Raw genomic sequence first — 16,001 nt, 5'->3', positions numbered from 1 at the left:
TTCTCATTACAAAACAAAAAAACTATCAGCTAGAATCCTCAATCAACTGGTCTCATATTAAATCCTGGCATTGCCTGGCATTTGTTTTCTCAATTAATCCAACATCTATAATTTTCTGTGAAAATGGAAATAAAATGTGATGCAATATGTAGTCTGTATTCATTAAAAACACGCGCACGCGCACACACATCCACACAAAACCTGTAATTATTAATAATTCTATACACTCTTAATAAAGACTTGAATTAGAATTACATTATCTTTATGGAAAAAATTAAACCGTAACGTTAAAGTAAAGTAATAAAAAATTTTATTACGTCCGTAAAGTATTAGCAATAAATACAATACTTAATGAATTTCAACATCATTATTAGAAATAAGTCGAAACGAGTATTAATATTTTAATAAAGGAAATACTGCAATTATTACCTATAAAAACATATAAATAAACAAGGTATAAGTTACGAAAAGAAAAAAAAAACATTGTGATATTCTCACCACAAATGGTAATACTATTCGTAATCTCTTATAAAGTCTTAAAATAATAATCCCCACTTTTTTGGAAGTAGCATAGTGTTTAATGAGAGTTCTGCGCACATTATATATTATATTGCAATATTATACAAGCATCTTTAATAAAAAAACGACAACCGTATTATAATTTTCACGGGAATCTAAAAAAGTCAAAGAGATTAATATATAAAATATGGAATTAAAAAAAATAAATAAATAAAAATAAACAAAAAAGAAGATATTTATTTATAATGTGCATGTGTAAAGATTACAATGTATTTAATTAAACTTTTATCATAACATAAAATATAAATGAAGCAATAAAATATGATGATAATCCACAGAGTATGTTGTTAAACAGTTTTATTTCAGAATTTAAATAAGAAAAACGTTAATAGATTTAACATTTATTAGAATATTTTATAGTACGATAAAAAAAAGCAATAATCAAATGTTAAGTATTAAAAAAAAAAATCATAAATATATTATAAATAAAATCATTATAATTTAGAATCCGATAGAAAGAAATATTAAAACCTAGTTTTCATTATTTCTTTTTTTAATTTACCTCCTTATCTCAAAAATTAGTTAATAAATATTATATTTTTAATCTCTACAAACGATTTTGAAAACATATTATATCGATTTTACTTAAGTTGTCAATGCAATAAACAAAAAATTAGAAATGATAATTTATTTTTTTTTAAATTACGTTTTTTTTTCTATTTGCAATTACAGAGTAAAATGTACGTTTTAGTATGTCTAAAAATGTCAATAATTTAAAAAAAATAATAAATATTTCTTTTACATACAATATACAGATTTAAAAGAGTTTTACTTCAAATCGCATATGGTTATAAGACTTCAAACTAAATAAAATACATTAAAAAATCTCTCCAGCTACGTAATACAGAATGTATACACAACATATGGTGGAGGTATAAGTCAAACTTCGTAATATATATATATAATTAGTGCATATATTTACTAACACAACAAATAAATACGCATTATTCAAATAAACATGTCGTCGATTTTCATGACGGAGTGGCAGTGTGCTCTCAGCCTTTCATCCTTCAGATACTGGGTTCAAATTCCAATCAGTCCAATCAGACTTGGCATTTTTCCATGCACATGCTTGAAGTTTATGTGTTGAATTACTTATTTACAAAAGGGGAAATATATATATATATATATATATATATATCATTATAAACTAATTGGCTGGGCTATAGTACATCAAGAGAGAGGATAAGGACTAGTAGAAGATGCAAAAAGAAATATCGGAAATGCTAAGCTTACAGACGATCTAAAAGAAAATGGATGGTCTCAGCAACTCAGAAGTTTACCTATGAATAGAGGAGAATGGAAACACATATGGTGCAAAGGACCTGCTTGAACGTAGGTAACCATATGATGATAAAAGGTTTGTTTTTTTTTAATCTAATATATTGTTCTCTGTTCCTCCGTTATATAATGATATAAAGGAGAAACACCTCTAAGTTACCGGTTACATTAAACGAATTAAAATTTGAATTACCTCTTTCTTTCATTTTATATTATTGGTTATTTGTTAAAATTATGTTAACTTTACGCTTCCAAAAACCACCTTAACGATGTTTTTTAATTTACAAAAATAATGATTTCTAAATCAAATAGTATCTAATAAGAAAAACTGCCAAAAAAAAACTGGAGAATGTTTGATTAAAAAAATGTTTAAACAGAACAAAGAATATTAATAAAAAAAACCCTGAAAGTAATACGTAAAAAAACGAAACGATTTTATTAGAAATCCCTTTATAGTTTTTACAACTGCGAAGTCAGGTTGATTTTAAAAAGCTTTTAGCAGTTAAAAAAAGTCCAAAATCTAATTTTGTTTTTGGATTTTGAGGTTATTGGATACTTTTCGTTCAGTCGATTGCAATCAAAAGGGGAAGTGCACAACCAGATGTTACAACAGTCCTAAATCTGAAATTTCAACAACCTAATCGTTTTTTAGTTATGCGGAGATACATACGTACGTACAGACGTCACGCCGAAACAAGTTAAAATGGATTCAGGGATGGTTAAAATGAATATTTCCGTTGAAATCTGAAAACCGACATTTTTTGTGATCACAATATCCTTTACTTCGTATAAAGAAGTAAAAATTATATTTGTATCTATTAATTTAATTATGATATAAAATAAGCTATATTTTAATTTTTAAATCAATTGAATAAACAGATATAGTGAAACTTCAAAAACAATCAAGTTATAAAAATATACGGATGAAAAATAAATAATGATTTTTTTTTCTAATTATATGGGGCTTAATATAACCCCCAAATCAGTTAATCAATTAAATAACAAACATTTTTTAACATAATAACAGGATTATTTATTTATTTATCAATTCGTAAAAATTCATAGAACGTACAATTATTTTTTTAATTTGTAAATTAAAACCACACCGTAAAACATAAAATTAACGATAGTGATTAAATAATAATGACTTGCCTTAACATTATTGTTTTCTTGTATAAATCCTTTTGTAAAATTTTTCCCATTTAATTTACAACTGGTAAATAAACGCCTAAACAGATTAACACGTTGCGCCATACCGGCGCCTTAGCGCCCGAACGAATGAAACCCCTTACATTTTCCTCTGCTACCATGGAAGTAGTACGAAACTCGATTCAACACATACTGTGCTTTAAGCAATATCGATTGTAAACCCCTTCCCCTTTGGCTAAACCACAAGGAAAACTATAGCATGCGATAACCTTGACCCAAGTATACTAACAGAATTTCTTCAAGTCTTTCATTATTCAAAGATAAACTATTTAATAATAAAAATAATAATATTACATTACTATGAAAGTAATATAATCGTACATTTTTTATTTGTTTTTTTATTGTAAAAAACTCACTTTTTAGCATTTACGGAATATTAAATAGAATGAAGGATCATAATTTAACAAGTTCATCCTACACTTTTCGTTGAGTTAATATGTGTTTAATAAAGAATCGTTATATCTAATATAGGTCAAACGATATAAAATTAGTTGAATTGTCCAGCGTTACTCAAGTTATCAACTCTTTTTTTTTACAACTCACATTAGAAGTTCCATACGAAAGTTTTTTTTAATTAAAAATTATGCTAAAATACTTCCTGAACGAATCAATATAAAAAAAATCTGATGCTTCATGGAGCTATGTTCGAAATCCTAATTTTCCGAACTTAACCGGCGAACCGTGTTTTTTCCTTACATAATTAAATAAAAATGACGATCTTTGCCCGAAAAGGTTCGATTTTTTTTCTTAAAAATAGTTCAATATCAATGACAACATCTCATACGACCATAATTTTGGTTTATATGTACGGTTTCCTCAGACGAACCAGACTTAATTGACTCCATCTTTCTAAATTCCAACGGAAAATCTGTTTCAGTATTTCTAGAAATTTAAATCCGCATTTGGAATTATTTCACGGATTAAATAAAATTTAATCCCTCTTCTCGCCTTGTCCCGTCCTTGTAGTAATCACTTTTAACTTTCTGCAGACATGGGCTTTGATAAAATTCGTAAAAAAAGATGAAGACTCCAAACAAAAAAAATTAATTGTAAATTTACAGGTATAATTTATTTTGTTGCTGCACTGAATCTGTTAGTGAAAACTTGGGTTGTCTGACATTGTGAAATACACCGTCCAAGAAGGCAGCAGAGACTGACTTGTGACGAACTACGGTTCGTTCCCTACACATATATGGCGAACGCGGTTCACCCAACAAAAATTATCGACGGACCGAACAAAAATTAATCCGAATGGACGGAAGACAAAGTTCGTTCAACAAAACCCAGATGGTTAGCATTTACCTACGGGGAAACAAAAGGGAATTTGTTTCAGACGAACATAGTTTGAAGATCCAGGTTCTTATATGTATAGCCCGCTTTAGAACTGCAAAGAAGAAACCAAAAAGTATAGATATTTGCAAGTCTGAAAGACTTGAACTGAAGACTGTATCTAGTACTGTAAGACTGAAAACTGATCCATTCTGTAAAAGATAAATCTACTACAGTAAATTGAAATCAACTAGATAATTGGAAGCGCACGCACGCGCTTCCAATATTGTTAACAGTCCTGCAGGAAGGAATGAAAACAAGCATAGGAAAAACTAAAATAATGGAAGTAAACAATAAAGAGGATTTAATAATAAGAACGCGTGAAGAAAGAATAGAAAAAATAAAAAAATATAAATATTTGGGTACTATGGTGACAAGACTGAAATTATGGAAATAAAAGAAAGGTTAGCGATGGCAAAGTAAGCCTTTAGAAAGAAGAAGAAATTACTATATAGTAAAAGTCTGAACTTAGAGTAAGGAAGAGGTTAGCCAAATGCTATTTATGAAAGTGAAGTACAGACGATGAGGAAGAAGGCGAAAACTGGATTGAGGCTTTTGAGATGTGGGTATGAAGAAGGATAGAGTAAGATGGACAGATAAAGTGTGGAAATGAACAGGATTAAAGAAGAAAGAACACTTACGCGAGAAGTACATAAAAGAAAAGATATGTGATTAAAGGAACTGGTATCTTAACAACTGCATCGGAAGAGTCAATAGCAGAAAAAAGGAAGTGAGGAAGAAGAAGGATGAAGTTAATAGATGAAGTAAAGATTGGAAACTAGAAGGGGACGAAGAAGAAGGCTCGAGTTAGAAATGGATACAGCGGTGGCGTAAATGTCAGCCGATAAGCAAAACACCAGATGATGATAGAAGGGTTAAATGAAAAGGAGATCAATATTGAAATGTAAATATTGAATATTGAATAATGGGATTCATACTGTTTGTTTAATTTTACATCGCTGTAATCTAGTAACATTAACATTTTTATTTATTTATTTTTTTGTTTTTAAAAACTTAATATATAACTGAGCACCATATACATAAAACCCATAAAACCTTCTAATGGAATGTAATGGTGTCATGCTATTCATATGATAAGCGGTTAAGGAACATAAAATCTAGTGTATATGATTCACTACCGTATATCATGTTTCTTCCTTCCTGCTACCGCAAGCAAAACGGATGTTATGCCTGACATGCCAATTTTATTTTCCTACCCTGTTTAGCGTATATTCACGTATATTGCTTGAGAAAAGAAATAACTCAAACGTACTTATGGCAATTTTGATGATACGTCCCAGTTACTGTAGTTAACTTAAATTATCAGTACACAACAAACATTTAAAAAGAAAAGTAATTTTATAATAAAATGCTTTTTCATCAAATAAATTTTATTAGACTATACCTATAAAAATGAATACAAATAAAACTATTTGTTAGTCAAACTGATAAATAGTTTTATCACTGTTTCTTCTAAACACATTCTAATAGCGTTTTTAAAAAATAAAATATGCCATAAACAGATAATGTATTGATGATCCTGGGTAAGAAGTAAACCAATAGTTATTATTATCTGGTAATAATAAATATGCTATCTAATAAATATATTAACTGAGGCTCCACAAAACTTGGAACATCTTGGGAAGTAACTTCTGAAAATTGAAAGATGTAAAAGTAACAATAAGTGCAAACGGTATAAAGCTACCTTTAATTAAACGGTACCTAAAGACCATTACAATTAACAATTTAGGTACAGTTTATATATATATCCAAAATAAGAACAGTTTCCATTTGTTCACAACAATTTGCTTTTAAATACCAGTTTATAAAACCTTTTATTTTGTTTACAACTGTCTCTTTTGTTGGAAATACCAAAGATTTTACAGTTAACACGAATTACTGAAGATAGTCCAAAAAAGCGAATGAAAACTTGTACGTTTTAAAAACTCTGTATTTAATAAATATGATCTGGTTTGTCTCTTCTTAAATTAAACAACTTTACACTAGGTAATAATGAATAACAGTATAAACAGTAAAAAACCATTTACAAAAATGTATCCAAAACTGGATGCAAAACAGTATCCAAAACTGTATCCAAAACGTATGTGCTATTTAATTTGATTCATTTTTTCGGTTCTTTTATTTTACAGAAAACTTTAACCAGGGCCTTGAAAAAGCCCAGAAAAAAATTTTCTGGAGCAGCACCCTCACTAATTTTAGCTACGAGCTGCCACTGCTGTTTATATAATGAAACGTTGAAGGACCGAGTAAAACAAAATTTCTCGATATAAATCCCATTAAACTGGTATGAAATCATTCAAATATTATGTTTTTTTTTTGCAAATTTAATCAACAGAATGTAACAAGGAAATCGAACAAATAAATTGAAAATTAAAATAAAATACAAAACAGAATCATTGATAGTAATTGGTTATAAAAGGTTTCATCAGATTATTATAAAATAATCTTGCAATATTAACAATATCGTAAACATTGTTTCCAAGGGCACCGGTATCACAAATTATGATTGTCAAAAAAATAATTCTACTATTACATCTTTCTAATATTGTAAATACATGGTTTCGGAGAGATACTTAATTTATGGGTAAATATTGGGTAAAATGTAAATAATGAAGTATCTAACGCGTAGCCGCTGAGAGACGGGTTGGTTGGGGGTCGATGAAGGGGTAGGTCGCGTCTTAAGTAGAAGGGAAACTACGTGTTAGTAGGTTTGAAATGTGAACTGCCTCTTCACTCGTACCTTTCTATCTCACCATCATTGTGAATAAAACAAAACAGCAATCAATATTTTGAAACGGAAAATTACATGAATAATTGTTACGCATAAAGGTAGTTCCACATAATAATAACAAAGATTCTTACATTAAGAACTCATTAAAAAACATTTCGTTCCTTTTAAAACGACTAACGAAACAAAACAAAAACCTCTTAACTCGCTTCGAACGGTCAAAAATAAAAAATAAATCATTGAACGTTTAGTAAACCTATTGATAAAGTATGAAAACCTGAAACCTACAGCATATATATATATATTTATTTACAGTGTTTAAATTTAATATAATAAAAGTAAAAATAAATATCATATATACAAAAATAGTAATATACATCATGCAAACTAAGTAAATCGTGGCGTAATCTTTATAATTATTCATTAAAAAAATGATATTCTATATAAAATGTAAATTTATTTATAACCAAAGCCAATCTTTTACATAATTTATGATTTTCACCATATTAATATTGGAATAAATTTATATTATGACGAAATTTACTGATTAAAAACGCAAAATATTTATATAATAGACTATAGGAAGAGGTAAACTAAACATACCCACACAAGGCTTTTTTCCCTTTTTTTTAATTAACAATACAATACATAACATAATAAGTTATACAATAAAAGTATTGTACAATAAAATTATTATTGTTATTATTATAATTCATAGCACTCCCAATATGATGTCACAGGATGTTTCAGATAAATGTCGCTTAACTTAATTTGCATTCAAAAAAATAATAAATATTCAGTTTCAGTGGTATAATAATTTTTTTGTTCAATTATGTTTTTATTTTTTCTACATAGTTCACCCTGAAAAAATGCTAGATAAATTTAAAAAAAAATTATTTTGCATGCAATATACGATATTACCCGTGTAAATATATCTTATTCTCATATATACAAGTAAGAATAAGTTATCTAAAACAGTGCATGATAAGAGGACAGCTGTCAATTTGTATCATGAAATGTTGAAATAATCTCATAAATTAGATATCTGAAAAAATGGAAGTAAAACAACTGGGCTATCAATTATCCATTTTACTACATCCTTTATCAATGATAGAATTACACTTTTTTTTAGCTCGCAAATTATAAATAAAGATAATGAATCTCACCTGGAATCTAATTCGAAATTATAATATATCAAGTTATTAATAAACCTATTTGAATCGATAACTTAGGTAGATCGGTACATACTAATTAAAAATGATATCGATTACATCAGAAATTTTGTATGTAATATTCCGACAGATAATTTAAGGAATTGATATAAAATTTGTCTGAAAGTATCACGAAAAAACCGTACTGATCTCAATCAGAACAGTGTCACGAAATATAAAGTTAATAAAAAAAGACTGGTTGAAATTTATATTAAAATATATATAAATAATAAATATTTATAATAATTATTAAGAAAATAAAACAGTATAATGAATAAATGAAATCAGATTCAAAGAAAGAGTAAACTGTTATTGAGGAAAAAAATATTTCAATTGTTAAACAATTATAATCAATAGATACTAGGAATTTAATATCTTACAAATAAAAACCTAAACACAACGAAAATTAAGAGAAAAAAGATAATAATGATTAAAATTTAAATAAATAATTCTTATTAAACATTTAAAAAAGAGTTATAAATCTGTTAATAAAATAAAAATTAATTGTTCTTTAAAAACTATGCGGTATCGTTTTACACAATCTCAGTAGAAAGCGGAAAGTGAGGAATTGTTATCAATATTTCTCTACTTTTCGCTTTCGATTAGTGTTAATTAAAATTGCACTACTGCGTTTTATAGTCAACAATTATTTTTATTTTTAAAATCATATAAAATATTAATTTTTATTTTAAAGTTTCATAAATATTACTCGTAATTATTTTATAAATTTTTCTAAGTGTTTAGTCGATTTTATTTACTAATTTCCAAGTATCTACTGATAACGACTGTTTAAACTATCTAACAATCAAAAATAGCACCTAAAAATTATTTTATAAACGGTTTGTTTTTAGAATTTTGAATTTATCAATTTAAGTAATTAATAAAAAATAATTTGTAATTTCCGAATATATTATACATTAAAAGTAGGATGTGGAAAATCATGTAAAAAAATCCTATTACGGTTAAAAAACTTATAAAGAAAGAAAAAAGCTTTTAATTTGATATATATTACATAAAAACAATAGAAAAATAGAAAAATTATTGTTGCAGGGCAGGGTGAAAGAGTGTCCTGTATTACGCTGAAGTTCTACTGTCTAATTTAACAAAAATTAATACTGTTATTTATTTAGGTATAAATTACATTTTTTTTATCGAAGGTTAAAAATGGTAACTTTTAACATATAAACATAAGGAAAAATTACAATGTTACATTTATTAATATCAGGTATACATGATTCATAATTATAAGTGTCAAACAATGAACAGCAATCATTTATATATGCTGACAACTCCTGAATCTTGCAAAAAGATAAAGAATATAATATTACATTATTATCAGGAATGCACGTTAGAATTATACATATTTAATAACAATGACAAGATTAGCTTAGATTAAGATACTTCAAAGTGAAACAGAATTCTTTATATTTGTTAAATAGATTTATCAGAGCAGACGATTTAGTACTGCGATTACGTAGAGTTATTTAGATAAAAAAAAGGCTTTCTATGTAAAGGAAAATTACTTAAGTAGGCATTACTTCAAATTTTAACAATTGTTTTAAATGTTCTAATGTTCAATGATGTCTAAAATGATCCAAATATGGGCTTAAAAGAAAAGAAAAGAATTTACTAATAATAATAATATGGAACTAAATCACAACTTATAGACCAAAATATTCGGGTGCATTGAATATTTAAATTTCCTTAAAGTTTTAGATAAAACAAAAGGCGCAATTTCTAAGGTAAAAATACCTATGTATATTTCAAATTGTCTATATAATTTTATACACAATTTTTTTTTCGAAAATTTCAACTACTATGGAGTATTTAATAATTCAACTCTTTAAAAAAAAAAATCTATTATAATTTTACCTCTACTGATATATCCTCCACTGATTCTTTTAATAATGAATATTTTTTGCATCCTTTTTGAACTGAATCGTCCATCGCAACGTTTACGTTACACTTTACTTCACTTGTATGATATACAATAATAATAATTTGAAATGAATAAAATTTTACTACTTATACAAACCGACAAAAAAATAATGTTCAAAGTAGATAACGATTTCTGATAAATGATATACTGAAATTAATAAATATATTTTCCGTATCTTATCTGTGGAATAATAATAATACTAATAACAAGTGTAAAAACAATTGTCGTTGTAATCTAAAAATTTCATGATTTAGGAATAAAATTTTATATTATATTACATACATTTTTCCATCTAAATTTAAAATTAATTATTATAAAAATAATGTTATTTAAACTGCTCTTCTCTTTTAAGTATAAATCTAGTTTTTTCCATGATCTCATGTCTACGAAAAATACTATATTATTTGTGTTTTTATCTTTGCCGATGGGTTTGAAGCTTACTTCATGATTACCGTAAAAAATGGAGGGCGATATTATTTTATTTTCAAAACAGTTTTAAGTTAATTTTTTACAATTTCACTTCATTATCAGAATTCTTCTTCAAAAGAAAAAAAAACTAAAGAAATTAATCAAAACTATTACTGTTTTTAAAACAACTATGTGCAACACTAGCAATTTAAAAAAGATATATATAAACTAAAAATATTTCCCAGGATCTATATATTTACTTTTACTGTCACTACCAAATTTGGCCACTTTTGTTCCAACTATCAACCTTTCTCCAAGTAATGGAAGATCGTTTCAGATTTTATTAAAAACCTCAAACGATCAATCTGTATATTTTTGTAGCTTCTCTTTCAAAATTTCATAAATGTTATCCGTAACTCATTCGTCATACTACGGCATTTTAATTTTTTTATTTTTATTTGGACGATAATAAATTTGGAACAATTCGTCCAGTATAAAATACATTTTTTAATGTAAAGGAAATGTACATATTAGTAAGAAGTAATCATTTTTACGATGGGGATGAAGTGGTATATGAAAAAAAAATTAAATAACTAGTGCGGAGTGCAAAAACTACTGTAGCTATAGTAATAACAGATTACAAGAGACTAAATTGTCGACTGATATTTATAAGACAGTGACTAATCATTGTCTGGGCAAGCCTTACAATATATATATCATCGGAATTAATTCGAAATGTTTAACCACATTTTTGTTTAAAAATATCAATCCGCGAAGTAATAATGATTTTTCCTCGTTATTACAAAATTTTCCTGTTCAGCTACCTAAAACTAGTTAAAATACCCATTCATGACTGAAATAGATAAATTTAAATATATTTCTGAACAATGGTGTTAAAAGATTAGTTAGCAGACGTAAGTTTTAGATTTTTTTTTTTTGCCATTTCTAAGTGGATGAAAGGTCGAGTAAAGTTGAAAAGTTTAAAAAACGGTTACTTTTCTTGAACGGTAAAATTTATAGAATGAAATTAAATTAGAAAGGAACAGAAAACTGATTTAGGAATTGAATAAATATATTTTTTTACATTTATTAATAAAACGATTTATTAAGATTCAAATATAATTCGACTAGAATAGATTTATGAAGGAATTAAGAATATTTAAAGTTAAGTTAACTGCAGTAGAGAAAATAAATCAAAATACACTTATTCCATGAAACCCAGTCCTTTTACCATTCCTTTAAAAAAAAAGGAGAAAACTGGGTATTTATTTTAAAATTATTTCCCGATAAAATATTTAGAACAAGATTTCCAAAACAATTATACATATTTGAATTAATTTTAAAATAAAATGATGTAAATATTAGATAAAAAGATTTCACAGGCAAACTTCTTTATTCTGGAATGTTTTTTCTTAGAGGTGTTCCAAAATGGGCAACCGCATTTTTTTAGGTTTTTATTATGAATTTTAATAAGTACTATGGTACTGATTAAATAATTGACAAAAAATGGAAAATCCTTACCGGGAATTCAACCACAGATCATATGATTTAGTTGTAAACCTAGTATCAACCTATACGAACTAACTAACCATTACGTCACCGGTAGTATTAGTATATTTTACTTAAGTATATAACGTCATGATTAGGTCAAATGGTTTCACCGATTTAGCTCAATTAGCAAAATCACTGACTTTTAAACATAAAGTTCTAGGGTTTTCTGGAAAAGTAGTCTTACTTCAACGCAGTAAAGTTTTCTTTTAGTACTGCCGATTAAAAAATAAATAAATAAACAAAGTCTCAAACATTAAATAAAGAAACTTCACCCAATTTTACCAAAAGCTATTTAACTTTTAAAATGTTGGTAACGTAACCGTTTTCCATAATTTTATAAAAACTATATACATATTTTTTTTTTAAATCCGCGATGCAATTAATGATACATGAATTTGATATTTTCAAAACTATTAGGGAAAATATTTCTTTTTCAGAATTCTTTATCATTAGAAACTGTACTGTGACGTTATATAAATTTCTAAAAAAGAACCGGAATAAAGTTTTACGGCCAATCGGTAAATAATGATTTAAAATTATTAATGTTTACTGCTACTGGCATATAAAGCTCTATAAATATTTCACATTTAAATTATCTGCTATTTTAATTAAAATAAGTTTATTTTTTATTTATACATTACAATACAAAATATTTTAAGTTTCCTTTCTTTCACAATTAAATTAAATTTATATTAAAAAAATATTACTAAAAATATTTTTTTTTTATAAGCATGCTTTATTAACATATGCATTTTTGAGTGTATACATATATATAATATTATATTCGCAATTTTATCTGCGCTGGCGAATTTTAATTGTCGTCAAAAAATTTCTAAGTAATCAATATCGATACTTTATAGTATCGATATTTAAAAAAAGTCGAACACTGACATCATAAGCTAAGTATCACCCAATATAAAAGATAAAGATCAGTTCCTTTCTCAATACTGAAGTATAATTTATTTCATATATAGTATTACTGTAAAGTAGCCTATACTGCAATATTCTACCGTAACGTAAATGGTGAAGCAATTACTTTTGATCCAGATTCCTAATCTCTATGTTACATATAATGATTATGTACAGAAGCGAATAAAATATTTGTACATTTTTACAATTGCATAGTTAAATAACTAATTAAAAACGTTCAGCAGATATATATCAACTCATCGATTTAGAAATTAACCAAAAATGGAAGTATTTTCGATATAAAAAGAAGGAAACAAATTTAAGAAACCAAAACTAACAAGCAAAGCAATCTTATAATAAATCTATTAACAAATATAATAGTAATGATTAACGTGCAAATAGATAAAGACATACCTGCATCATATTTAATGCCTTTTCAGCTGTGACACCGTCTACATCAAGCCTACTAAGTTCTTCAGTAACGACTTTAACTCTTTTCTGTTCAAATTTAACAGTTTCCGATGTTGTTTCCGCTGAACTACTTATAGCTGATGAATTACTTGTTACTGCTAAACCTGTATTAATATTTGATAAACCTGTAAGAAAAAGAAAAATATTATTGTAATAATGAAAAAGAATAATCTCTAAAGATTAAAAAAAAAGAAAATTGTTTTGAAACAACTGGTCAAACAGTATTATAGTATGTATGTATGTATAATACAGCATGTATTTTCACTACCTATTTTGATATTTCTTAGAAAAGCTTGTTCAATTCAAATATTTATCTAACAAACAGTATAATAAAACTTCTTTGGATATAAGAGTATTTGGTAGTTAAACACGAATAGCGTTTAATTTTTTTCAAAATTTATACATCTAAATAAAAATTAAAAGGATGGTCAGTTAAACAGAAATTTGTTTTCCTTTTACTGTACTCTTTCCCGTAATGCTGATAATTACCATTGCTATAAAATCCAAATAGCATGAAAGATCTTTCTTACTAAAAAGTAGATTTTTAGAACTATTAAATTCTTATTCTTTCCATAATCCGGACAATATGTGTGCACATACATTTAAAAATAATTAATAAAAAATATTAACCAATTTATAACAACTGCATAATAATTTGTAAAATTAAAATTACCCGTATTTATTTCTAGGCAAAAAAGATAATCTTTCAATACTTACAAAGACGTATAAAAGAAATAAATGTGTTTAAATAAAAAAATAAATAAATAAAAGAATTTAAATAAAAAAATATTATGCTCAAAAACTGTTTATTTAAAACCTAAAATTAGATTACTATTTGTACTAGGTTGCCTAAATCGATGACATGCTATTATTTATACTTTTTCTCTTCTATTAATCATGCTTAAAATACTTTTATTTTTAGTAATTCGTAAATTTATTTATCAATTAATATTTATTATAATTATTATTAATTTTTACGTTTTCATCTATTTATTTATTTTCTCAAAATTTTTTATACTTTTTTCAATATCAGCTGATGATGATGGTTTTATAATCGAAATCACCATCTAAAGTTTAAATACAAAATTTTTATCAACGCTTTTGAAAGTAATTTTTTTGTTTATTTAAGGTGTTTAATTGTTACTTATATTAACCTAATTATTAAACTTGAATTTTATTAAATCTGAATTTTCATATTAAAATAATACTTTGATCGTTAGAGTTAAATTTAAATCACCGTTTTGTGAAGTGATAAACATATCGTGTATGTTTGATAAATAATTTAATATAACCGTAGCGGTTGTAAATGATGAGTCCCAACTAACTAACATTAATGACATAACTATTTTTCAAGAATCACAAGCGTACCATTCAGGTTTACTAACAAATGTGTAGGATGAAGCGGTTTTCCTTCTACAACCAATCTAATGTACAGCCATGTATCTGTTTCGCCAAACCCACCAAATGGAAGTGATATTGACAGTTTCACTTATTGTTCTCACCACTCGTACTGACTCTATAATAGACATCAATACTCTCAGAAAAAGAAACACCGATTGTTGTGACTTATGCTTGAGGTACTTTACATTCGTTGCAGCCATAAAAAAGATTGGAATAATTAGTACGAAACAAAAAAAATAATGTATTCCTCTTTTTTGCGAAACAATTTGTCATTTACACTGCTTTAACTCGACAGTCAAGAGTTAGTGACGAGACAGTATCATTTAAAAATAATAAAATAAAAACCAATTAAACTTATATAAGAACAAGTAAGGTCTCTAAAAATAATTTTTAAGCAGATTAAGAGTACAAACAGGATAAAATTCAAAATATTCATCAGAATAAAACCGGACAGAAACACAACATGCCACAGTTTAAAATCCCTCATCTAGATAGAGTTATTAAATCTTCTCATGTAATAATATAACCATTGTATACAAGGACATTTAATGAATGATTACACTATAAATAAAAATTATTAAACACTTAAAAAAATAATCTTTATTATACGAAAGTAAAAATAATAAAAAATAAAAAAATTATTTACAAAATAATCGCTTAATCTAAGAGCAGTAAAATGGGTTACATTTTCAAGGTTGCGAATCCGTACAAAAAAAAAGAATTATTCCAAAGAGAGCCCCCAAAAATAAAAATGATAACGTAACAAATGAAGTAAAAATGTATTATTTTTCAAAATTTTTCTTTTATTTTATTTTTCTTAATAATTTTTAATAAATTGAAATATATTTAATTTTTATAATACTATTTCTCACGAATAAATATTATAATAGAATAATAGAAAAATATATATTTTTGAATTTCATATTTTAAATACTATTATTTTATAGCCAAAGTAAGTTTTAGA

The 16,001-nt window shown here is 26.1% G+C and overlaps 1 protein-coding gene across 5 annotated transcripts in view; it reads right to left on the bottom strand.

Annotated features, from left to right (window-relative positions):
- The window catches only part of Sarm (sterile alpha and armadillo motif), a 297,807-nt gene that overhangs the window by 58,713 nt on the left and 223,093 nt on the right, over window positions 1–16,001 (bottom strand). For all 5 annotated transcript variants that reach the window (XM_075364376.1, XM_075364378.1, XM_075364381.1 and 2 more), the window contains exon 4: window positions 13,580–13,761. In XM_075364376.1, coding sequence (XP_075220491.1) covers window positions 13,580–13,761 — 182 coding nt within the window. The remainder of the gene's footprint in view (window positions 1–13,579; window positions 13,762–16,001) is intronic.

This window comes from Lycorma delicatula, chromosome 4 (genome assembly GCF_047948215.1).
Source record: "Lycorma delicatula isolate Av1 chromosome 4, ASM4794821v1, whole genome shotgun sequence".
Lineage (NCBI taxonomy): Eukaryota > Metazoa > Arthropoda > Insecta > Hemiptera > Fulgoridae > Lycorma > Lycorma delicatula.
Note: the sequence above shows the minus strand (reverse complement) of the source record. Positions and strands in the feature narration are given on the sequence as shown.